The 27468-nt window shown below is 41.5% G+C and overlaps 1 protein-coding gene across 1 annotated transcript in view; it reads right to left on the bottom strand.

Moving 5' to 3' along the window:
- Positions 1–27468, bottom strand: part of PCNX2 (pecanex homolog 2 (Drosophila)) — a 309639-nt gene that overhangs the window by 133595 nt on the left and 148576 nt on the right. Inside the window, exons 20-21 of the mRNA XM_018042531.1 lie at positions 9442–9583; positions 4906–5083 (exon numbers count right to left, since the gene is read on the bottom strand). Coding sequence (XP_017898020.1) covers positions 4906–5083; positions 9442–9583 — 320 coding nt within the window. The remainder of the gene's footprint in view (positions 1–4905; positions 5084–9441; positions 9584–27468) is intronic.

Here is a 27468-nt window from a genome sequence, read left to right as displayed (position 1 = left end):
GTCCCACTTATCAGTAGATCTGGCAAACAGAGGAGACCAGCCAACATTCATCTTACAGATCTCAGGGGGCATTTGGGGACTGGAGGAGGGAGAGAGTAACACGCAGGCAGGCCCTCTGGAAACCATCTATTTTCACCCTCTGGACCCCAGAGCTTTGATCTCGTAGCACAGATCATCTCTCTGTAATCACATCACATCTTTCTTTCCCCCCATAAAGCCTTAAAGATTAGGGACAACTGACTTATGATAATAATAACAAGTCCAATATTCACATAGCTCCTTTCTTCCAAGGAAACTGGAGGCCCTTCCAAGGTCTCCACATTCATCTTGCAGCTCTTCTGCAAGGCGAGCTGCCAGGCTAATAGCGGTTTTGCTATTTAGCAGAACAGGAGCCGGGCTGGGGAAAGAGCTTAGAGATTTTGCGATGGTAAATGAGAGGATGTGTCATAAGCCAGACACTGATGAGTCTACTGAACAAACAAAATTTCATATTGTGCAATGAATCCCCCTAAACAGCAGTATTCCCTGCAAAAACAATATTGGAGGTTTCTAGAAAGACTCTAGGAAATATGTGAATAGACAATTTTTTTACAGATACCTTAAAATGTGTAGAAAGAACAGGAAGTAGCAGTTGAGGGTGGCAGGCAGGATCTTTACAGGAAGCATTAACTGTGACCTTCCTCATCGCCACTGTTTTGTCACTAATTTCTACTGGACTGTCTTTCTAAGAAGACCTTAAAGACCTTTATTCAGCTATGTTTTTTGCCAGGGAATCAGATCTCGTTTCTCATTTCAGAAAATATGCTGCTCTGTCAAGACAGTGTGAGCAGGCATCAGATGGAGCTGGGGATGCTTCAGGACCAACTTGCTAATTCAGGATGCTGATTCTTCCAGCTTTTGTCTCAGTTGCCTTTTTTCTTTTGGACTCTGCTATTATGCCCAGCCTGGAAGCAGACTATTCAAATTACACTTGCTAAGGCTCCCTCAGTTACAGGAGATGGGAATGCTGTCACTATGGTTCTCTCTGAAATTATTAGTGCTTTCACTGGTGCTTCAGAACGATGACAGCAAATGGAACCCAAATGCCTGCAGCACTGAGTTTATTATTTTTTAACTTTTGATTATATGTTAGGGTATAGCAAATTAACAATGTTGTGACAGTTTCAGATGGACAGCAAGGGGACTCAGTCATACACATACATGTATCCATTCTGTCCCCAACTCCCCTCACATCCAGCTGCCACATAACATTAAGCAGAGCTCCTTCTGCTATATAGTAGGTTCTTGTTCATTATCCATTTTAAATATAGCAGTGTGCATGTTAATCCCATAGGAAGCATCACTATGAACAAAGCTAGTGGGGGTGATGGAATTCCAGTCGAGCTATTTCAAATCCTATAAGATGATGCTGTGAAAGTGCTGCATTCAATATGCCAGCATATTTGGAAAACTCAGCAGTGGCCACAGGACTGGAAAAGGTCAGTTTTCATTCCAATCCCGAAGAAGGGCAATGCCAAAGAATGCTCAAACTACCACACAATTGCACTCATCTCACACACTAGCAAAGTAATGCTCAAAATTCTCCAAGCCAGGCTTCAACAGTATGTGAACTTCCAGATGTTCAAGCTGGATTTAGAAAAGGCAGAGAAACCAGAGATCAAATTGCCAACATCCACTGGATCATCGAAAAAGCTAGCGAGTTCCAGAAAAACATCTATTTCTGCTTTATTGACTATGCCAAAGCCTTTGACTGTGTGGATCACCACAAACCATAGAAAATTCTTAAAGAGATGGGAATACCAGACCACCTGACCTGCCTCCTGAGAAATCTGTATGCAGATCAAGAAGCAACAGTTAGAACTGGGCATGGAACAACAGGCTGTTCTCAAGTTGGGAAAGGAGTACATCAAAGCTGTATATTGTCACCCTGCTTATTTAACTTATATGCAGAGTACATCATGAAAAACGCTGGGCTGGAAGAAGCACAAGCTGGAATCAAGAATCCCGGGAGAAATCTCAATAACCTCAGATATGCAGATGACACCACCCTTATGGCAGAAAGTGAAGAAGAACTAAAGAGCCTCTTGGTGAAAGTGAAAGAGGAGAGTGAAAAAGTTGGCTTAAAGCTCAACATTCAGAAAACTAAGATCATGGCATCCAGTCCCATCACTTCATGGCAAATAGATGGGGAAACAATGGAAACAGTGACAGACTTTATTTTGGGGGGCTCCCAAACCACTGCAGATGGTAACTGCAGCCATGAAATTAAAAGACACTTATTCCTTGGAAGAAAAGTTATGACCAACCTAGACAGCATATTCAAAAGCAGAGACATTACTTTGCCAAAAAAGGTCCATCTAGTCAAGGCTATGGTTTTTCCAGTAGTCATGTATGCATGTGAGCTGGACTGTGAAGAAAGCTGAGCGCCAAAGAATTGATGCTTTTGAACTGTGGCGTGGAGAAGACTCTTGAGAGTCCCTTGGACTGCAAGTAGATTCAACCAGTCACCCTAAAGGAAATCAGTCCTGAAGATTCATTGGAAGGACTGATGTTGAAGCTGAAACTCCAATACCTGGCCACCTGATGGGAAGAGTCGACTCTTTAAAAAGACCTTGATGTTGGGAAAGATTGAAGGCAGGAGGGGAAGGGGACGACAGAGGATGAGATGGTTGGATGGCATCACCGACTCAATGAACATGAGTTTCAGTAAGCTCCAGGAGTTGGTGATGGACAGGGAAGCCTAGCGTGCTGCAGTTCCTGGGGTCACAAAGAGTCAGATACGACTGAGTGACTGAAATGAACTGAATTGAACTAAACATGTCAATCCCAAACTGCCTTTATCTTTTCTCCTTCTTTTCCTGCTGGCAATCACATGTTCGTTAAGTCTGTGAGTCTGTTTCTGTTTTGTAAGTAAAGAACTATTAATTTATTAATAGTTTCAGACTGTGTACCATCAGGTTCCACCCTCCTCATTATCATATGCACAGGGTGGCACTAGGTGCCCACCTGGACAGGAAGAAGAGCAACAGGTCTACATAAATCCTTCCTCTACTGCCAGCAGGCCCTCTTGATCTGGACATCTGCCCCTAGCAGGCATCGTAGCAGTAACCATCTCTCAACTGACCAGCAGGCTGATCAGTGGGGAGGCTGCCATCCCCCCAGCAAATGAAAATCCCTGTTCTTATTGCAGATGTGGAATCACTTAAGAAGACTATTACAGGAGGTGCTCACCCTTTTCTGCTAAGTTCTTGTTCACCTGGCACCTAGCGCTAATACAGGAGGCTACTGAAGCAAACGGTTCAGTACAAAAAAGCAGCCACACTCCTTCACATCCTAAGCAGGGTGTAACTTTTCTTTTTCTACTTAAGATGGCTTTAAAAGTCCTACCTCATATTGGGAAAGCACATGCTATTTAAACCTTTCTCTTCTCGGAGAAGGAAATGGCAATCCACTCCAGTATTCTTGCCTGGCAAAGTCCGTGGGCAGAGGAGCCTGGCGGCTGCAGTCCATGGGGTTATGTGCCTGAGCACGCATGCATGAGAAGGGTGGAGGGAGATGGGTTGGTGGCAATAAACTGGTAGAACTCAAACAAATAAAACCTTCTCTTCTACTTAACATTAATCAATCCTCTTCACCTAGTGAGACTGGCATCATTATTTATAATTTTCCATGAAACTAGGGTTCAGGCAAGAATATAAATATTACCAAGTCAAGATATAAATAATGCCAGAGTTAGGAATTCAAACCATTCCAACCCATGTTGCATCTGATAGTAAGTTCTTACTTCTATGAGTAGTAAAATTATTTACAACTTTATCAATGCTTTCAAGATCAAAGGAGACAATTTTACATTTATTATGTGAGATCATGGACATTTAGACATAATGGAAAAAACCAGATTATGGAAGCCTGTGACTTGAATCATCAGAAAAATGTAATAAATTTTTCAAAAAACAGACCCCAGACAAATGGAAAACAAACTTCTGTGGGTTAAAGACCAAAGCTGAAATTTGGGAATAAAATGTGAAAACTAGGTGGGCTACCAAAGTGATATAATTGGAATATTTGAATTTTTGTCACTTAGAATAAGAGGAAGCCAGGTGAAGGAAAGGACAGAGAGTAAGTAGAGAAATTAATAGAACTAACTCAATAGAGGTTCAAAATGAAATTCAGGAAAGAACCTTAGAATTTAAAAATGATTAACCAAAAGGGAGAATAGGACAACATCAGGGCAGAAAACCATGCCTGCTATATTAAATGGAGCATGTGAGGAAAGAGTTTTCCAAATTATTTTCCTAACTTCTGTTTACATCCCAGCTTTGTTACAGTGCTCAGAGCACATACACTCAGACCAGTATTCCAAGGAGCTTACCTTCCTCTGTTAAACGTTGGGTACTATTCCCATATATTTGCCTGAACTGTGATTAGGGTTTCCCACTGCCCATGGGTGAACTGACACCAGATGAAATCTTGACCTGAGACAAGCTAAGGGACAGAAAGTACTCCAAGAGTCCCAGCTCTCTGGTTCCAAGTTTCAACTTTACCTCCAAAGGCAAAATGCCAAGTTTTGTTTAAAAAAGAAAATTAGTCTGGTTGCTAATTTTTAATTCCAAGCATTTTGAGATCTAGGAAGTTCCACAATGAGATTGTTAACAGAGACAAAGATCACAAAATTTCAAGCAACACAAAAAGCTAATTCAAGCTAATTAGTGATTTTTGGCAAATAACATGGCATACGTCCATTTCATGGGGAATACTCCTCAAATGGCAGCAGGAATGTGACATGCATACGTAATTCAATTTAATTTAATGCTATAATTTTTTAAAAACAATGTTTCAACCTCAATGCATTTGGTGAGAAATGTACCTTTTCTATTTTGAAATGAAGAAAAGAGCTTAACTTGCCTTGCTGAATAAAATGGACACCATGAAGAAATCCAGTAAGAAACTCTCTGAAATATCTTTGTAGTCGAAATGGAAAAAGATCACTGTGAAGCCCAAGTGAGTAAACTGGTGGACTGGGTTACAGAAGGAGGTCCGCAGCAGCTTCATGCCTGCAATGACCATCAGAAAAATGTCCCAGCTGTTGAAAGGGAAAGAGAAGAGATAATCAGTGGTGGTCCACACGCTGCTGGGTGAGTTACAACGGCTCACGCATCTTGAGGGCTTACTGTGAGTTATGCACATTACAAAAAGCAAAGACGGTGGGTTATCATCTTCATTTTACAGAGGAGTAAACTGAGTCTCAGAGTTTCAGTCCCTCATCTCATGGGGAGACACTAGGATTGAAACTGGATCCCAAGGACTCGCCAACACAGACTCTGCCACTAGAGGCAGCTTCCCTACTGTGCTCAGCACTTTGCAATCAAGGGCACAGAGCTTCCTGGGAGCTTATCTGAAGGAGCTACTGCATTGCCAAGCTTCACGGGAAGCTTGGTGGCAAGTGAGAAAGCAGAGCAGGTTGTCCTTGTTAGCATCTGCTCAGTGCAAGCCTTTAAAAAAAATTACAAAATCTCACTGACTCAATGCCATAACAGTGAGAAGTGTTAAGTCACTCAGTCGTGTCCAGCTCTTTGCGACGCCATGGACTGTAGCCCGCCAGGCTCCTCTGCCTAGAGAATTCTCCAGGCAAGAATACTAGAGTGGGTTGCCATTCTTTTTTCCAGGGGATCTTCCTGACCCAGGGATCGAACCCAGGCCTCCTGCATTGTAGGCAGATTCTTTAAAGTCTGAGTAACAGTAGCTAATATGAAATTCTGAAATAAGGAAAAATCCCACTGTCTCAATAAAGCTGTTTTTACTTTACATATTCATTGCCAATGTTTTCCACCATATGTGTTGTCTTTGTAAACAAGCTTTCTGATCTTTTTTTTCCCCACTGAAAATGAAATCAACAACATGACACAAGCCCTCATGACCTAGACCTTTTGAGTTAAGAAACAGGACAGAGGCAGACCCACAAAGAAATAGCAGGACTTTGCTGTGAGGACCAAACTCCTGAATTCGCCCATCTAACCATTTTGGGGGCAGGTGCTATGTGCACAGCTCTAGCAGACGGCAAGGTCAACAATCTACCCACCTTGAGACAGGAAGGTAACTGATCAGTGCTCAGAACAGCCAGAAAGAGCACACCACTACCTCCTTGAGGGGTCTGTCCTTTTGAAAGAAAGTCTGGCACATTTTAACCAGATTCCCCTCCAGTCTGAACATCCTATTTGGGAACTCAAAAGAAAAAGAAGTGGAAATATGTTCCAGAGATCAGTTGCACTTAAAAGTTAGGTTTCCTTTTTTAAAACATTTTATTACCATATAGTTGATTTACAATGTGGTGATAATTTCTGCTGTACAGCAAAGTGACTCAGTTACACCCTCATCAGCATTAATAACACTTCAGGATCCGGGCATTAAAAGCATGTCTCCTAAGTCTCAGCATCTATCAAGCACAAAATTGTCATTGAAAAGATCTAATGGTAGTATTTTCACTGGCCTTTGGCCTCAATCTAATAATTTATACGCTTTCAGACCTAGTGTTGGAATCGATTCTACCCTGTCCCTGAGTGAGGGCTGGCCAAAGCACTGTGTGGGCTTAGATTAGGCTTCTGAGAAAAACTAGCCCTGATTACATGCAGATTTGGGGAGAGTGGGAAGGTGTTTAGTAACCTCTATTCCTTCGGCGGGGCTGAGCACTGCTCCATAACCCCTTTCTTTTCCAGTAGAAACTAATGACCACAATGAACATGCAGTATGAAACGAGGACTTGAGGCCCATCTGCCGTTGACAACAGCCCAGGATATGAGAGTCCCTATGACGTAGCCACAGTTCTTGGGGAGAGGGGACCCAAAGACAAGGTATCCCAAGGCTAGGGATACTTTGGTTTTCAAAGGAGATGAGTGGGTTTTCTCGGTTATTCAGGCAAAAATCTAGATGAGGGTTAACTCTAAACTTTGTTTTCCATGACTATGACTAAAATGGACAGCACCCATTTTATGTTTATTAATGACATCTGGTGAAGACTAAGGGAGAGCTTAAGGAGTGATGCCTGTGGCTCTTCTAACATCGCAATAGTAATGGTTACAGCCAACGGTTCACAGATGGTTGTAGGCTTAGCTACAGATTTCATAAAGGCTTAAGTAGCGATCAGTGAACAATGGTCCGGGACAGAGGCAAAGCATCCCTTTAAATCACACTGGCAGATGCCTACCAAGACCCTATGAGGCACCCACTCATTATTTACCAGCCCCCACTCAATTGTCCACCCATCTGTCCATACTCCTACCATTTCCTTACAAGCTGAATAAGAAACAGTGCCTGCCATTGAGGAGTTCACGTCTGGTACCACGGTTCTCAATGAGGGTAGGATGTGGGCTGGGCTTACCCAGGTCTCTAGGTCTCTAGGAGATACTGACACATGGCCTCCTGCTGCCCTGTTTGAGAACAGCTGGTGTAGTGGGGTGCTTGAAATCTTGAGAGAGACTTTCTACATCTTCAGATGGATGCCTCAAGAATATAAAGAAGTCATCACTTTGGGCTCTGAGAAAAAGAATTCTGTTGGTGTCATCTGGGAGTTAAGAGTACTTGCAGGTACATAGGTAAGGTGCCACTTCTAACTTTAGTGTCTTGAAAAAGATGAGAGGGGATAGAGATGAATATTACTTCAAACTGGACTCTCAACGAATTGTTTATTCGACTCTTTGTAATTCCTAACCTTTATTTATTTATTTTTTTCTTATGAGAGCTCCCCAAAGGGATTCTTTTTTTTTTTAATTTTTTTTTTTTTATTTTTTTAAATTTTAAAATCTTTAATTCTTACATAATTCCTAACCTTTAAATCCATCCTCCACCAACACCCAGAGCTGCTTGGCCTCAACTGGCAGGTTTTACTCTCAAGGTCCTAGTCCTGATGTTGGGAAGTGAGAACTTTAAATGCTTTTGCTGATTATCGCAGGGCAGCACTGGTACTGGGGTGGCTGCTTTGGTTCTGATTGTGAATCCTTGTTCTGGAAATTGAGGATCTACCCTGTCCCAGAATGTCCTCGTGGGGTCAGCCAAAATGGTACCACACTGAAAACAGCTGCCACTAGAAAGCGCTGGGTGTTCTAGATGTAGGCTATCTCATGCGTGGGGCCCCACCCAGACTGCCAAGAGGCCTGCAGTCGCGTCAGCTGCCTTCTCTGTCTAGTGAGACTAAATCTTTATCACTGGATCCAAAGTCTAGGCATTTAAATGCCAAACGGTATGGACTTCTTGGGCTTCCCAGGTGGCACTAGTGGTAAAGAACCCACCTGCCAAGTCAGGAGACGTAAGAGACATGGGTTTGATCCCTGAGTCAGGAAGATCCCCTGGAGGAGAGTATGGCAACCCACTCCAGTATTCTTGCCTGGAGAATCCCATGGACAGTGGAGCCTGGAGGGCTACAGTCTATAGGACTGCAGAGTCGGACATGACTGAAGTGACTTAGCACACCCACATGGACTTCCTGCCCTGGCCTGATCGAACCAGGTCTGGACTAGAAGGAAAGCAGAGTCTGATAAAGACAGGAAGGTTATAGGGTCATTTCATTTAGCGTCTGCTTTGAGTGACCATGACTCTACTCAAGGTCCAACCAAGAAATAACACGACTTTTATCTGAGTTTGCTTAATCTTTGACAAATACTGATTAATTTGTTCTCATCACACCCCTAAAGGAAGAGCAGGCCTGCTTGGCATTACACATAAGGGTTGACATGGTCATATAATGTTTAAGCAACATGACTCAGAAGCAAATCTGAGATGGAATCTCTTTTACATCCTCCTCCTCTATTAACTGATTGGGAGAAATGTCAACCTTTTGTAGGAAAAACACATCCATAAATTATCAAGTAGACTTTCATTTGTAAATTCAGAGTTCATTTTAAAATAAAACATTTTGCAAAAACATGAGCATCTTGATGACATGAAGTCGCTTTGTGGTCCATTTTTTCTTTTAATTACACGGCTTCTCCTTGTATTTAAAATGTATAAATGCAGAGAGAGCAGTGACAGTGATTAATTACCCCCTCCCTAAAGCACAAAATGATACAGCCTTTGCTAAATGAAATGACATGAGGCAATTTCAGAGTTGTAGGCATGATCGTCAGAACCCCAGGAACCCCGGGATCACACTGTGCTGCCATCATCTCGTTAAGGCTTCTGACCAAGGTTCCACAGGATGATTTTCAAATCTATTGACAATTTATTTCCAAGATCACTTCAAGCAGATCTAACTCTGTTTGCACCCCAGTCTTTCTACAATAACCATCTAGCCACGGTAAGTTTGAGTAAAAGGCCACCATGGCTTACTGTTACTTGGCCCATCATTAGTAGACAGAAGTTGGCTTTGGCTGCAGCCTGTTCAGAGAAAACGCACTAGATTTTGAAAATGTGGTGATTCAAATCATAGTGTGAATAAACTTCTCCACTTACTGGGTACCAAGTCGCCGGTAATTGCTTATTGAAAATGCATCCGTTGTGAGGGCATTCAAAATGATTGCTGGGTACAAGATGTATTTTTCAAAACACTGAAGCCAAACATAGAGTCTTTCAAACCACATTAAATGGGCAACATCTGAAAGAAACACAAAACCACTGAGAACAGCCACCGATCAAATTATTTTTCTTAAGTACATGTGATAATAAGTGATACACCCCTTCCTTTCATTCAAAAGCTGCAGAACTCTAGATACATGATAGACCAATTTTCTTTCTAAGCAGGCACTTTTTGCTTTGTTTTTACATCGTTCGTAAATAATAATATACAGTATAGGCCAGTTTCCTAATTTTTCAAGTCAATCGATTTTTCTATATTAGTTATTACTGGGACCAATGAAACCAGCTGTCACATCACATCAAGGCATCTCAGAGTGAGGGAGGTTAGAAAGTGAAGGATAGAGACTTGGGGAACGATCTCATGGACCTGTCTCCTCCTAAGCTTAGGGTTGCTTCTGAGTCTGGGGCTCATTTCTGGGCTCTCTCTTTTTTCATCTATAAACCCACAATCAAATCCCTGGCCATCTATATATGTACCAGAAAGCTGATCCCCAGTCCCCTGTCACTATGAATGTATTACATTTCTGTGAGCCTTCACAATGAAGGAAGTATCATGGAAGTAAGGTTCATTTTCACAAGGGCTAAAGTTTTAAGCTATACCAATCTGGGTTTACAAATAGCTGTGAAAAGAAGGGAAGCGCAAAGCAAAGGAGAAAAGGAAAGATATACCCATTTGAATGCAGAATTCCAAAGAATAGCAAGGAGAGATAAGAAAGCCTTCCTCAGTGATCAATGCAAAGAAATACAGGAAAACAATAGAGTGAGAAAGACTAGAGATCTCTTCAAGAAAATTAGAGATACTAAGGGAACATTTCATGCAAAGATGGGCTCAATAAAGGACAGAAATGGTAGGGACATAACAGAAGAAGAAGATATTAAGAAGAGGTGGCAAGAATACACAGAAGAACTATACCAAAAAAGATCTTCATGACACAGACAATCACGATGGTGTGATCACTCACCTAGAGCCAGACATCCTGGACTGTGAAGTCAAGTGGGCCTTAGGAAGCTAGTGGAGGTGATGGAATTCCAGTTGAGCTATTTCAAATCCTAAAAGATGATGCTGTGAAAGTGCTGCACTCAATATGCCAGCAAATTTGGAAAACTCAGCAGTGGCCACAGGACTGGAAAAGGTCAGTTTTCATTCCAATCCCAAAGAAAGGCAATGCCAAAGAATGCTCAAACTACTGCACAATTGCACTCATCTCACACGCTAGTAAGGTAATGCACAAAATTCTCCAAGCCAGGCTTCACCAATACGTGAACTGTGAAGTTCCAGATGTTCAAGCTGGATTTAGAAAAGGCAGAGGAACCAGAGATCAAATTGCCAACATCCACTGGATCATCAAAAAAGCAAGTGAGTTCCAGAAAAACATCTATTTCGGTTTTATTGACTATGCCAAAGCCTTTGACTGTGTGGATCACAAGAAACTGTGGAAAATTCTTAAAGAGATGGGAATACCAGACCACCTGACCTGCCTCTTGGGAAACCTGTATGCAAGTCAGGAAGCAATGGTTAGAACTGGACATGGAACAACAGACTGGTCCCAATAGGAAAGGAGTACGTCAAGGCTGTATATTGCCACCCTGCTTATTTAACTTCTATGCAGAGTACATCATGAGAAACGCTGGGCTAGAAGAAGCACAAGCTGGAATCAAGATTGCTGAGAGAAATATCAATAACCTCAGATATGCAGATGATACCACCCTTATGGCAGAAAGTGAAGAAGAACTAAAGAGCCTCTTGGTGAAAGTGAAAGAGGAGAGTGAAAAAGTTGGGTTAAAGCTCAACATTCAGGAAACTGATGATGGCATCCGGTCCCATCACTTCATGGGAAATAGATGGGGAAACAGTGGAAACAGTGTCAGACTTTATTTTTTGGGGCTCCAAAATCACTGCAGATGGTGACTGCAGCCATGAAATTAAAAAAAACGCTTACTCCTTGGAAGGAAAGTTTTGACCAAGCTAGAGAGCATATTCAAAAGCAGAGTCATTACTTTGCCAACAAAGGTCCATCTAGTCAAGGCTATGGTTTTTCCAGTGGTCATGTATGGATGTGAGAGTTGGACTGTGAAGAAAGCTGAGTGCCGAAGAATTGAGGCTTTTGAACTGTGGTGTTGGAGAAGACTCTTGAAAGTCCCTTGGACTGCAAGGAGATCCAGCCAGTCCATTCTAAAGGATATCAGTCCTGGGTGTTCATTGGAAGGACTGATGTTGAAGCTGAAACTCCAGTACTTTGGCCACCTGATGCGAAGAGCTGATTCATTTGAAAAGACCCTGATGCTGGGAAAGATCGAGGGCAGGAGAAGGGGACGACAGAGGATGAGATGGCTGGATGGCATCACCAACTCTATGGACATGGGTTTGGGTGGACTCCGGGAGTTGGTGATGGACTCCTGGCGTGCTGTGGTTCATGGGGTTGCAAAGAATCAGACATGACTGAGTGACTGAACTGAACTGAACTGAATCTGGGTTTGCATTCAGACTCTGCCAACCACTACTCTGTGGTCATGAACAGCTGCCTTCATCTTTCTAAGCCTTGGTTTTGTATGTTCTGTTCATCCTTCCTACTACTCACAGTGAAGAAGTCAGCTCTCCTGCCCATGATAGGGTAAAGGCAGTGCCTCTTAACCATCTCTGCCCATCCTTCTCTCTGGGGAGAAGTGGATGGTCCAATTGGTCAGAGCACAAACCTCCTTAGGTCATAGGATTGGGGATCGGAAAACACTGCACCCCTGCCCTCCTTGGCTTTCCTTCTCCATGGGGAGTGCACAGTAGGTTTAGATCCTCAGGTGGGCCCATCTTACCACCCCACCCCACAGATCTCTGTCCGCTAGTAACTGAGAGGCTGGGGTAGAGCCCAGCCCACCATTAAAGCTGGGCAAATGGGCCAGACACGTCAGGACTCAAAGCCTAAATCTGCCAAGAGGGAAGGGGACCCCATCAAACTTCTGGAATCATATCCTCCTTCAACAATTTATAAGTTAAAAAACTTACACCCCAATAGTTTATAATGAAAAACCAACAGAGCCTGGTAGGTTTTATGCTGTTTGGAGGACACAAAGATCAATTCATCAAAGAGAAACAGCGGACACACCCTGTACAGAGTGACACAGCAGGGACAAAAAATGAGCCATTCCCTCCAGGTTTCTTTCCAGGATTAGAGACAGATTAGCATTCCCAGCCGACTTCACTGGGACTTTATGTGATGGGCACAGAGAGAAACACACACACACACACACACACACACACACACACACACAACTAGGAAGCGATTTTCTACTTCCTCCTTTATGTGGTTTAAATTCTATATAAGAATATATACATTTATAACTCAAAAGCACAAAGGCTTTCTTCACGTGATTGAGATTATGAGAAGAGGTTTGGCATTCAGAAATCTTGCTTGAAAATAATTAATTTGAATGAGATGGGCATGGTGAGAATGGACAGAGTAAGCACTTTATCGCACGGGAACCAGCAAGAATAAATACTCCAGTGATCAGCTTAACAAGCAGAAGAGAGATACAATGAGAAATTATCAAATTAGGGGCAAATTTTAGTTATAAATGAAACAGGGAGGAAGTGTTAAAGGAAAAATAGTTCAAGAATAAGAATATTGGGAAATAATTCAACTTTGAATATTCTTAATGGTCAATGCAAAATGTTTTCTGGTCAGGGTTTGGAAATGGGTTAATTATTAAGGAATGAAGTTTAGGATATATAATTGGCTTCCCTAGTAGCTAAAGACAGTAAAACATCTGCCTGCAATGCAGGAGACCTGGGTTCAATCCCTGGGTGGGGAAGAGCCCCTGGAGAAGGGAAATGGCTACCTACTCCAGTGTTCTTGCCTGGAGAATCCCATGGACAGAGGAGCCTGGTGGGCTACAGTCCATGGGGTCGCAAAGAGTCAGCCACAACTCAGCGACTAACACACACACACAGGTATATTATGTATTTTACATGTAGATAGAAAGGTGTTTGTCTTTTGTGAAAGTACATGAAAAATAAGGACAATAAATCTCCAAGATCCCTCCCCAACTCTTTCCTAGCAAATGACTTTGACCCCTACTTCCTAGAGAAAATTGAAGCTATTAGGAATAAATTCCCCCACATCCAAACCCCTCAACTACAAATTTATCTGTATTCACACCCACCTTCTTGCTCCTCCTAAGGGTAACCCCACAGATGCCCTGGACCCCATTATTCTTGACACCTTGATTCCCTCTTTACTAACCAATGGCTCTTTCTCAATGGCCAGTGGCAAGATTCTGGTCTTGGCCAAGTTGAAAACTTGCCTTCACCAGCATCTCCGTCTAGTGGCTCATCACTCTGTCCTTTTTGGCATAGTCAAGCTTTTTGGAAAGGCTGGTAATGTCTGACAATCCCAGATCCTTGTCTCCTGTTTCCTGGTGAAACTTTTGCACTAGGGGTTTGCAGCTACCTTTGCCCAGAACTGCCAACGGCAAGGCCATTTGTGAGCACCCAAAAGATGGATAACTGATGCTTCTCAGTCTATCTTACTGGAGTTAAAATTTTCTGAGATACAAAACATCATTGATTTTTCCTTCCTTCTACAACCCTCACCTTAGCTTCCCTGCCTTGCCAATTCCTGTTGCTGTTGTTTAGTCACGAAGTCGTGTTCCACTCTTTGGCAACCCCATGGACTATGGTGTTCCAGGCTCCTCTGTCCATGGGATTTTCCAGGCAAGAATACTGGAGCTGGTTGCCATTTCCTTCTATAGGGGATCTTCCCCATCCAAGGATCGAACCCAGGCCTCCTGCACTGGCAGGCGGATTCTTTACGCTGAGTCACCCGGGAAGCCCAACTCCTGCTTGTGCTCAAACTTTTTTACTGTTCCCACTTTCTTTGCAGGCGCCTCTTCTTCTCTCCTTGGTCAATTGCCTTCCTTGGACTTCTTTGCCATTTTTCTCATTTTCTTGGGCTGATCGCCTTCATATCCCTAATGTTAATTACTACTTCCATGCTGATGACGCTCAGATCTGTAACGCAGCCTTCCATCTCTCTTCTGGTGTTTCCTAGCTCTAGATACTCAACTGAATAGCTTCATCTGATGTCCTGAAAACACTCTTCAAATACAACATGAACTCAGTCAACCTCCGCACCCCCGCTTCTCCTCATGAACTCTTTATCTTATTTAATGAGACATGCATTTGCTTAGTCATGCAGGCAGTATACTTTGGGGTCACCCTGACTCGGTTGTTCTCAGTCACGGTTGCATGTTGGAATCACTTGAGGACAAGGCTGAAAAATATTGTTTTAGAACGACGATTCTCAAACTTGGACATGCAAATAAACTACTTGTTAAAAGGCACAATCCAATCCAATAGGTCCAGAGTGGAGCCAGACACCCTGCATTTCTTTTTCTTTTTTTTTTTTTTTAATTTTTATTTTTACTTTATTTTACTTTACAATACTGTATTGGTTTTGCCATACATTGACATGAATCCACTACGGGGACACCCTGCATTTCTAACAAACTGCCAGGGGATGCCGATGCTGCTGGTCTCCACACCCCCCACAGTACTGAGAAACAGGTACCAGCAGCAGCAGCATCCCCAGGAAGCTTGTTAAAAATGCAGATTCTCAGATGCAATCCTGGACCAGCTGAGTCAGAAACCTATGGGCTGGGTCCAGTAATCCACGTTTCACAAACCCTGCAAGTGATTCTGATATGTGTTAGGGTTTGAGAATCACAGTTCTATTTCTTCCTCTATACAGGACTAGACTATGTTGAGTCTATGTGCTTCTTACCTATCTCCTCCTTTCTAGTTTCACTGTTCATATATGCAATCTCTTAGCCTTAAAAAAAATTGTAACTGTCTATTATCAAAATGAACTCTCTCTTTCCTGACCCCATCATTTGTGTGCACTGGATGCCCTTACCCCTTACCTACATAAGGACCTTTCTCTGTGCAGGACCATTCTCCTATTTATTCTCTCTGTACTGAATCATCCTCATCAAAATATAAACATGCCGCGGACAGCACAAGCAAGAGTCGCACCTGCACAGGGAGAGAACAGAGCGTCCCCGCTAAGAAAAATAAGAGAGAGACAAAAGATGGGGTTGAGAGGATCAGACCAAAATGGCTGATGCCTTTCTTTATTGTGCTGCAGTATATATAGGATAAAGTACGTGACTTCTGACATTCACAAGATTGTTATTAATCTCCAAATACAATCACAAGACCCTTACCGTTGTGTACAGATCACAATAAGATAATCTATCTTCTAACAATAAGCTAATCTATCTTCTATGAAATGTTGCAAGAACTAGACGTCCCGGAGCCTTAAGGGTAGTAAATTCTTCAGGGGGGCGGGACAGGGAGCTTAGGAACGTGCCTAAGGCTCTGCATAACGCCGAGCAGCTCCCAAGACTTAACCCTTCATGGGCAGTCCCCCGCATAAACACATTGTAATATCTTTAGTCCTAAAAAAAGACACCCTCCCTTGACCATTTTCCTTCCAGATGCTGGATATTTTCCAGATACCTCCCTATTTCTTTGCACCCCTTTGTAATAATTTCTGGAAAAACACAATTGACTACACTCACTTTCTCCACAACTTATGTCCTTCTATCTTCTGAGTTCACTCCATTCAGAGTCTCATTCCAACCGAGTCATGAAATTGCTTTTTTAAGGACCTCACATTGCTATCCAATGATCAGCCTCAGTCCTCACCTTACTCAACCTCCCAGCAGTATCTGATCCAGTTTATTACCCCATACTTCTAGTAATTCCCTACATGATCTTATCCAGTTCCATGGCCTTAAACATCTATTGTCAATATGTTGTTGACTACTAAAAATATATCTCTATGCATGGGCCTCTTTTCTGGGCTTCAAACCAGTGTATCCAACTATCTTTTAAAGATACTTGAAATGTCTAATAAACATCTTAGCAAAGGTTTTCATTTCATGCTTTCACCTAAACCTACTCCTCCCTACTCCACCGTTCATTCATTCCACAAATGAGACAGACAACTCTATGCCCGATACTTTCTTATCGCGTAATGAGCATCCAAAACAGTACAAAATCTCTGCCCTGATGGAACTTACATTCTAGTATGGACAATACAAAACAAAATGAATACATAAACTGCACAGTATATAATAGGTCCGTCTAGTCAAGGCTACGGTTTTTCCAGTATGTATGGATGTGAGAGTTGGACTGTGAAGAAAGCTGAGCACCAAAGAATTGATGCTTTTGAACTGTGGTGTTGGAGAAGACTCTTGAGAGTCCCTTGGACTGCAAGGAGATCCAACCAGTCCATTCTAAAGGAGATCAGCCCTGGGTGTTCTTTGGAGGGAATGATGCTGAAGCTGAAACTCCAGTTCTTTGGCCACCTCATGCGAAGAGTTGACTCATTGGAAAAGACTCTGATGCTGGGAGGGATTGGGGGCAGGAGGAAAAGGGGACAACAGAGGATGAGATGGCTGGATGGCATCACCAACTCGATGGACACGAGTCTGAGTGAACTCCGGGAGTTGGTGATGGACAGGGAGGCCTGGTGTGCTGCGATTCATGGGGTCGCAAAGAGTTGGACACGACTGAGCTACTGAACTGAACTGAACTGAATGAATGAATGAAAGAATTCACAGGGACAACAATGTAAAATAGAGTGGCATGAGAGACACAATTAAGAAGATGACATTTGAGAAGCAAGATGCCATTTGGACAACAGTTCATTAAATGGTACTCCCCCATCAGCTAGTCTCTCGGGCCAAAATGCTTTCCTTAGTCTCTTCTAGACTGGACCTTACACCTCCAACCCATAAGCAAATCTTACTGGCTCTGTCTTCAAAATTTATCCCAAATTTAACCATATTTCTCCTCTTGTGCTACCAACACACCAAGTCATCATCATTTCTCACCTACTTCCTTAAAACTGGACTCCTTGCTTCTTTTAATGTCCCTAGACCCACAACTTATAATCCAATCAGCAACCAGAGGAATTTTTAAGACATTGTTAATACCCTATTCATCTGTCTCCATTGGAGAAGAAAATGGCAACCCACTCCAAGTATTCTTGCTTAGAGAACCCTGTGGACAGAGGAAGCCTGGTGGGCTGCCGTCTATGGGGTCACACAGAGTCGGACACAACTGAAGCGACTTAGCAGCAGCAGCATCTCTCTCCCATGACTTTTCATCCTATTTATGATAAAAATCACGTGTCAAATTTTATTGAGTTGATCCCCAAAGATTCACACTCCCCTTTTTCATGGAATTGATGCTGGTAAGTGGCTGCCCAGCTGGGGATCCCATTTCCTGGTTATTCCTTGCATATGAGAGGATCATGTGGCTCATTCTTGCCAAAAAAATGAGAGCAGAAGTGTGTCATTTCCAAGTCAACTGGCTAGGCACTAAGTGCATGATCCTCCATGCATCTTCTTCCTTCTATCTGCTGGCACAAAAATGTTAACATTCTAGAGTAACCCTGAAACTATAAGATAAGGCTTCCAAATATTGAAGAAATAGCATACCTAAGTGATCATGACCCTCCACTATGATAGGGACAATGACTAGGAAAAACCTTTTTATCATATCCCATTGGACTTTGCACGAACAAAACATATGCTTTTATTTTGCTAACCCATCCAGATTTGGAGGTATCTGCCATGATATTTAGCCTCCTCCTATCTCTTGACTAACAGAAAATCCAATGTCCTTACCATGTTTTAGAAGACCCTTATAATCTGGCACTTTGTTACCTTTGTGATCTTATTTCCGACCACTTTCTCCATTATGCATTCTCATCCTTGGTGATCCTCCTTGAATATTACATATGGCAAGTTTGTTCTCTTTCAGAAGTTTTGCATCTGCTGTCCATTCTGCCTAGGACTCTCCTCTTCAGATATTTTTATAACTCACTCACTCATCCTTTTGAAGTCTGCTCAAGAATCGCATCCTTAGTAGGTCCCTTTCTCACTACCTTATCTAAAACAGCCTCCTTGTGTCACAATTTCTTTAGTCTCATGAACTTTTCTTTATAAAACGGCTCAATTTGATACTTTGTTTGTCTTTATTTGTGTGTTATTTGTTTTCTGCTTCCTCCACTACAGGGTAAGCTCCACAAGGGCAAGGACTTTGTCTTGTTCACTACCGTATTCCCCATGTTGACACAGTAATCCTTCAATAATATGTGTTGAGTAAATGAATGGATGATCTCCTGGGCTCCAGTTTCTTTACACACCACCTGTTTCTCTGTCCTGTTGCCATCAAAGAACTCTTTGAAATGTACATTTAGCCACTGTATATTTCATAGTCTTCATTGTTCTCCACTGTGTCTATCCATACACCCCAAGTACCTTAATATGGCATATAGGCTTTTCATAATACGCTGCTATGTAACTCTATGGAATCACCTTCTATCAATTTTCCACTTACATCCTTTACTGAACTGACTCCCTGGATTATCAATGCTGGATTTTTTAAAAAACCTCTTCATTTATCTCTTTTATAGAAACATGCATAAAACACACACACAGAGCTGTGTCCCTAGTACTTGGCTTAAGAAACAGCCTCAAAGCACCCCATGCCTGCTTATAGTCACCACCCCACAAGGTAACCACTGCCTAATCCCTAAACAGCATTGTTTATTTTGCCTACTATTCTTATGTGTCTTTTGCTCAGCAGTGTTCTGAGATTCCTCCACATTTTCGACTGCGATTGTCATTTGTTCATTCTCACTGCCATAGAGTCATCTACTTAATGAACATACAGCTTTTTTCCAAGGTACTGTTCATGAGCATTTGGTTAGTTTCCAGTATCTATTGTGAAGAGTGCTGCTATGAACATTTTTTATATATCTTTTGATAGACATGGGACATTTCTGTGGAGTATGTTTCTAGGCACGGAATCATGAGCTTAAGTGTGCGCATAGAAAGCTCCAGGAGGTGCTGCCAACTTTCCAATGGTACTGAGACAATTTATGCACCCGCAAACAATACAAAGCTTTCCTTCCACTTGCTCTGCATCCTTCCCAGAACATTTTCTCCTCCTTCATTCTAGCTGCACTGGTGGGCATATAGTGGTATCATGTTATGGTTTTATTATGCATTTTCCTAATGACTAACACAGCTGAGTGTCTTTTCATGTGCTCACTGACCATTTGGATATACACTCTGCTGAAGCAGTTCTTCATGGCTATTGCCTGGTTCTTTTTCCTACTGGATTATATATCTTTCCTTCATGATTTTAAGAGTTCTGCATACATCCTAAGCATCAGGTTTTACTCACATATATGCAATGGGAAAAATCTTTTCCTGTTTTGTGAGATGCTTTTTAACTCTCCTAATAAGTTATGACCAACCTAGATAGCATATTCAAAAGCAGAGACATTACATTGCCTACAAAGGTCCATCTAGTCAAGGCTATGGTTTTTCCAGTGGTCATGTATGGATGTGAGAGTTGGACTGTGAAGAAAGCTGAGTGCCGAAGAATTGATGCTTTTGAACTGTGGTGTTGGAGAAGACTCTTTAGAGTCCCTTGGACTGCAAGGAGATCCAACCAGTCCATTCTGAAGGAAATCAGCCCTGGGTGTTCATTGGAAGGACTGATGCTAAAGCTGAAACTCCAGTACTTTGGCCACCTCATGCGAAGAGTTGACTCATTGGAAAAGACTCTGATGCTGGGAGGGATTGGGGGCAGGAGGAGAAGGGGACGACAGAGGATGAGATGGCTGGATGGCATCACCAATTCGATGGACGTGAGTTTGAGTGAACTCCAGGAGATAGTGATGGACAGGGAGGCCGGGTGTGCTGTGATTCATGGGGTCACAAAGAGTCGGACACGACTGAGCGACTGAACTGAACTGAACTGAACTGAATAGTATCTCTTATAAAAGAGAAATACTTAGTTTTAACATGCTCCAAGTTCTCATCTATTTTTCCTTTTAAAGATTTTTGTGTTCTGTTTAAAAGACAAAGGCCGTGACCACCTTCTGCTTTCCTCTAAAACTATAATTGTTTTAAATTTAACATTCAGATCCGCATGCTATTTAGAACTGGTTATTGTGTATAATACACTATCTTACTAAGACGGTGGTTGAGACTGATATTTTTCCCATATGGATATCTAATGGGTCATCACCATCTATTGAAAATGACTGCTATTTCCCCCTGCACTGCAGTCAAGCATGCTGTTTTAAATGTCTTTATATATGTGCTTGGTGCCTTCTTGGAATATCCTTCCGAATTTCCTACTTGAGAAATTTCTCATTTTTTTTTACAAAATATGTCATCTTGCCATCTGGAGCTTTTCTTGGCCCCCTCCTCAACTCCTCGCCACTCCCAACACAGTCACCACCAGTGGTGGCCAAGGGCAGGGCATTTGAAGTCCCTCCCAGTAGAAAGAGGCTTTATCACTAACACTGCTTAGAACTGTCAGCATAATGACAGCAAAACAGAGTCCAACTCTTAACTGGATTTGTTAATATTTTAAAATTCTTTATAAGCTATGCACCCCCCTCTCTGCTTGCACTCTGTATATTACCTCTGGTGTTGAAGCAAGAAGATATGTTATTTCTTGGAGCCATTACTGTACACTGTGAATTTTACAATTATAGTGCCTGTCATACCAGAGTAAATATTCATTTAAATATACTAATCTTCCCATTAGCCTGTGAGTTTGTCAAGAGCAGGTGCTATGTCTTAATCGGTTCAGTATTTCAAGCACCTAGCATAATGCCTGGCCTAGAGTTAAGGTTCAATAAATGTTCATTTATCATCTTGTTTTGGTGGTTGGGGGCAACTCTGAATATTTAAAATGAAAAGAGGGTTTTTGTTTTTTTTTTTTAAAAAGCAGCCTCTTGAAATTGCTTTTTTGATTACAAAAACAAAAAGCTGTCTAACAGTAACATATTAACATTTCCTATTTTAATCTCTCATAAGGTATAATCAATTAGAGCTAGGTTTCCTTCTATACAAAATTATTTTTTCTGATTGCTCAATTTATAAGACATCAGCAATGTCAGATTGAGTCCATCACATCAAATGCATTCAGCTTGCTTATAAAAATACATTTACAGAGTTCTATCAACATTTGTCACCAACTCAGAGAAACATGACAACCTTAGCTAGATTTCTGCAAAAATATGTAAATTAAGGGAAATATAATCCAACCTCATCCTGCAGTGCAGTTAGAAAAATCTCTGAATTAAAAGAAGTGTTTCAGTGGCTCATCACCCAAGAGTGACCTCGATGCCACGTGGATGGGGGAGTATGATCTGGATTTTCAAATGCTTGTCACATTTAATTTCAGTAAATGATATATTCCAGTAAGTGGGCATAAAGCTGATTGAGTGTAGGCAGGCAATCCCATTGCAGTGCGCAAGGATTTACTGCAGATAATGATAACAAATATGGGCTTGCCATAGAATTCCAGAAACACACAAAGCAATGAATATCAAATAATATAGAAATCACCAATAAGCTCCAAATTCATCATCCATGTCTTTCCAAATATTTGAGAGCAGAAGTACTTATTTAGTAAGATATTAACCCTCTGTGCATATGTGTGAAACTACATCAAAGACAAGACTGTAAGGCATGGAACTAAGAGAGTCAGGCTGTAAAAGTCTTGGATTGTAAGCACTAGTCTGCTGTCTGCCTTTAGAACAGCAAGCTTGTAGGACTAGCATTCAATATGGCCAAAATAACATATGTGAACAGGTAAGGCCCCGGGTCTTTAATAACTGGGTCTCTACTTAGAAGCAAGATGATAGCTGCAAAACAGGATAAAAAGAACTTCAAGAGGACTAGAAATCAATTCATTCATAAGTTGCAAAAACCTTTACTATTTAAGAGCACCCCTAGAGTCAAGAAAAAAAAAAAAAAAAGACTGGTTGCACTGCATAATTCAGCTCTAGCTTACTACCTGAGGTGCTGCCAGGGAATTGAAAGTGACAACAGCTGACATCTCAATGTGACACAGAAGCTCCACATGCCTCCCCCTGATTAATTCTGAATCTCTAGTTGCAGGGACTGTGAATACACTTTACACTGTCTGCATACACCAGCAAGCGTGGGTATACATACTACATGTAAAGAGGAAAACATTTTAGGTGATGATTCACCCCAAGGCAGGGGTCCATGGTTGGTATTCAGTATAACATCTAGTCAAAGCGGGAATGGAAAAGGATGTGGAAGGGGAGTTCAAATCAATATCTAGGAAGGACACAGTAGATAGTGAATCCCAGAGGTCGCCAATGCCGTACTCTTGACTTCAAGCTCTGCTACTACCGCACATTGAAACTGAATTGAAGGCAAATCAATTTCATGCTCATTCTTATATATCTCTAGAATCCTTCTACCAAGCTCAGTCAATTATTCCAATGAAATGCTACAATCTCTAGATTGTAGAAAGTGTTTAACAGGTAAATGTACTGGATGTTTCTATTTGGAAGTAGAAGGGAAGCAAATATAAACATGAATAATAATGTAGGAGAAAGGTGAAACACAAGTGCAATCCAGAATTCTGAATTCTGAAAGATTAAGGTTAATCCTTCATTATGAGAGTGGCCATGAAAAACTAATAAGACGGAAAGCCTACAAAGGCAGTAACATGATAAATACGTTCAAGTCCCCAGATTGTCTCAGTATTCAGACAAAGTCAAGTTAAAAAGAAAATCTTCGCAATGATAGTTTATAACTGTCTTTCTGTAATGTTCCAAATACACAAAGAGACTATAAAAAGATATTTCTTTAACAATATTATTTCTCTTTTCCCTGAAATATTAGGCCCTTGAGAAAAAGAATGCAAACTAACTCTACCACTTACAAATTTACATGTGATTTATCTTGACTGAATGCTTTTCAGGTTGTGTTTTATTTAGATGTTTATGCTACTAAAACTAGAGCTTCTTAATAATTAAAAGTTAATTTAAAAAATCCTCAGGATGTTTTTATCTTTAGGATAAAAGATAAAAGGAAGACAATTTGTTCCAATTCAAATCTTGAATTATGACTAACAAGCTTCACGAACATGAGACTTCCTGCTTTGTAGCGACATATTTATAAACATTTCAATAGGGGTGCACCTCGGGTTCAACTTGCCTGGTCACACCAAGGCATGTAAGGCAGACAGGCCCTGCAAAATAGATTCACTGCACCCCAGCTGGTTGTGCCCCCTTATTATAAGCAACTGCTTTTCCTATGAGTATTTCTCACTTTCATCTTTCTTGCTGGGCCAAGTCCTTACTACTAAAATGTATACATGTCAAGGTTCATTCTCTTAAAAAACAGGTTTAACTACCCAAATCAGTAGCAGGAATTGAGTCATCATTCTTAAATGTCAAGCAAATCACACCACCCCACCACTCAGAGCCTAAAATTCTGTTTCAGATAAACCCAAGGTCATCACAACCTTCCCATTCACAGATACACCAATTCAAAGTGAGCCTGTATTTTAGTAAACTGGGATACTAGAAGTTACTTTCATTCCTATTTGGTGGGTTCATTGGGTTCTTTCAAGTATATTTCCTTACACTTAGATAAAATACTAGAATTAATATTTGTCTTCATTTAGGCTTTTGTTTCCATTGAGTTATTTGTGGGGCAAATTTCCAAAATTGAGATAACTGGTTATAATGACAATTGTGAGGAGCACACAGAGCTATGAAAACATTTATTAAATAGTGTCAAATGTAAAGGAATATACAATTATATTTCTGCTATAAATGCTGTTATTTCAGTGTAAAATTGTATGTGCCATGATCAGGGATGGAAAAGAAGAAAGAAATGAAAGCAGTTATACCTTGGTGAGGTTATGAATGATCTTTCTTCTTTCTCAAATATTTTAAAAAATATAATTATGAATGTGTGTTTTAATGAAAAGAAAGATTTCCATTCCTACTTATCTCCATAAATAAAGAAAAATCTTCTAAAAAAAAAAACCAAAGTGAGCCTGCGGCTTTGTCTCCCCCATTTTGAGGGCTAACCCCCTCGTTATCTTTCAGGCTTTAATTAGTTGCGCTTTCTCAAAGAAGCCTTTCTTTTCCCCTCAAATCTAAATTAAGATCCCTTTCTAACTCCCTCCTAGCCCCCTATACTTTTCCTTCACTGGACTTTAAACATCTTACAAACATATTCATCTGTGTGATTAACGGTCATCTCTTTAGTACAGCCAGGGGTCCAGGGCTGTCTTTCTTCCTCATATTTGACAGTTAGCACTACACTCTGTTCATAGGAGCCACTCAGGAGATTCAGGCAACATCACTGATCATTGACATAAATAACAAAAGCAGACACTTAACAGAAGAAAGTTCGAGAAGTGGGGGTTTCCATGGTGAGGCACTGCCTGCCTTATAGGAGTTCAGGATGTCCTCCTGGCCAAAGTGTTCCCCCTTTCTTTTGTCCTGGGATGAGATCATGCTGGCCTTGCTCCCAAGTGCTTCATCAGCATTCACATGGTCCTTGGCATGTGACAGTGTCTATAAATATGTTTGAACTGCTTAATAACTATTATCAGGTTCAATATCATGATAAACATCTTAGAGAAATACAAGGTGGGAACGTTCAGGAATCACAATAATAAAGCTCATATATTTCAAGGAATACAATTTTTTAGTTGTTTCTTTGGTGATTTTTGAGTTTGGAATCATGTCTGAAAAATTATTTTTCTCTTTCCCTAACTAAGATTATATAACTTGACCTATATTTTTTACAGTGCTATTCTGGTTCTTTTCTGTCTTTAAAACAATTTAAATCTTTAATCCATCTGGATTTTCATTTCATACAAAGTCTAATTCAATTTTTTTAAATGTTTAGCTCATTTCCCCAAAACCATCCCACTGACTTTTTTTTTTCACCAATTCAGTGGGGATTAAAAATATATTCTTCACATCTCCTCAAGGGATGGAGAAATTCTTGGGAGACTCGGAAAATAATGTACCCTCCCTTCTTGGTAGAAAGGTCCTCTACTAATATTAACCCATACTATTTAAAACTAAAAATACTAGTCAATCATTTGTCAATTTTTCACCTAAAGATGGTTAGGTCAAAATGTTCACAAAAAAAGGATTAAGAGAAACTTTCAGATGTTCTCACCATGGGCACTGAAGGAAGACACTTCTCGTGAGAACAACCATCTTGCCAAGAGCAAGGATTATGCTCTTTTCCATTTTTGTATCATCAACACCCAGCACAGCACCTAGTACGTAGCAGGTACTTGATGAATGACAAATTCACAAAATCAGAATTCCTCCCCTCAAGTAAAGTGTGATGTATGTTATTTCAATGACAAGATTATTTTAAAACCCTAATTCTATTTTTCCACAGGCATCTACGTCAATTATAGTATCATAAAGTGCCACGAGGGTTATGTGATTTTAGATAAGATCCCAACAGCCGCATGGCAGGGAGCCTGAGTCAGCCCCCATCACAGGGGCCTCACCTGCTCTAGCTGGAAACTGGCGTTCCTCCTTCTTTCAGGCCTGCCTTCCCATGCACGCTCGGCTCAGAGAGCTCAAAGCTGCTACAGTGCCATCCTGCATACATCAAATCCAGCACAGTAAGGCTTACAGGGACTTCCCTGGTGGTCCACTGGTTAAGACTTCACACTTCCATGCCAGGGGCAGGGGTTCGATCCTTGGCCAGGGAACTAAGATCCCACATGCCTCACGGTGCAGCCAAATAAAAAGACTGCCTAATTTTCAATGTTAGGTATTTTTTTTATCTTTCCCCAATTACTTTACTTCTGCATTGTTTTAAATTTATCAGCAGTCTAAGAAAACCCCAGGGGGCACCTGATAAAAATTCCATGGCTTGCTGGAGAAGGAGTGGGAGTCTGAGATTGGCAGCTGATGGCTGAACTCTGTCCCCAAATCTTTTGTCTCTTAATGCTGCCTGGGGTTGGCCTGTGCTTCTCCAGGACTCCCTCTGCCTCGCTCCCCTGTGACCAAAGAACACTGGATTCCACTTGTCTGTCTTCCTGCTGCTGTGTAAGCCTGGTTTCGCTGCCAGCAGCCCCCTCCAGCATGTGCAGACTGACACAGAAAGGTAAGTTCCCCAGTCGACCAGGAGGAGATGGGTCAGAAGATGAGAGCAGAGGAAGCAGAGCCAGGCAAGAAGGGAAAGAAGAGGAGGGGAGGAGAAGGTGCATGAAAATAAGAACATTGGCAACACATAAGGCAGGCTGCCAGCTGGCAGGTTAGTTTCTGACACATCAGCCCTAGCTACTTCTTTGGCATTTGTAACACTCTTTCAGAAGCATCGTAACAAATGAGACTGCTTCTCATGTGGCACTGGTTCATCTGAGTCACTTTGACTTAAAGAGGCACTGGAGGGTTTCCTAGGTCTCTATCTCTTGATGCTAGCATCTCTTTATGTAGAGAGACAAAGGGGGTAAGGATACATCCTTCTTTCCAGAACCATGGCGTTTCCTCATCACACACATGAAGATGAGACCGTCCCATAGACCCCAGTACAGCCTTTAGGTTGTAAAATCAGACATGCCTTATTCTGTCCTCTAGCACTATATACATTTCAAAAGACGGAAATTCTGTAAGCTAGGTCATTCTAGTAGTACTATCACCTGCCGGCAAAAATTCCACAACATGTCTATCCAGATCATAAAGGGTCACCAGCTTGTAGCACAAGGGGTGAAATGAGGCACAAAACAAGGTGTAAAATTACTGAAAGCAGAATCCTGGAGAAGAGCAGGGGCAGGATGTACTTGCTGAGTGCAGTCTGCCTCACAAGGACCTTGCCAAATGCTCTACATGTATGGCCTTGATTCATTTCATCCCCCAATAAATCTTGTAGGAACCCATAATTATAGATGAATCACAAAAGTTAAGCCCCACTAATAGGGACAGAGACAGGATCTGAGCCTTGCCTTTTTCAGAGCCTGTTCTCTGGGCCATGACAGTTGCATTCCCTCCTAAA

The sequence above is a fragment of the Capra hircus genome, chromosome 28 (genome assembly GCF_001704415.2).
Source record: "Capra hircus breed San Clemente chromosome 28, ASM170441v1, whole genome shotgun sequence".
Lineage (NCBI taxonomy): Eukaryota > Metazoa > Chordata > Mammalia > Artiodactyla > Bovidae > Capra > Capra hircus.
Note: the sequence above shows the minus strand (reverse complement) of the source record. Positions and strands in the feature narration are given on the sequence as shown.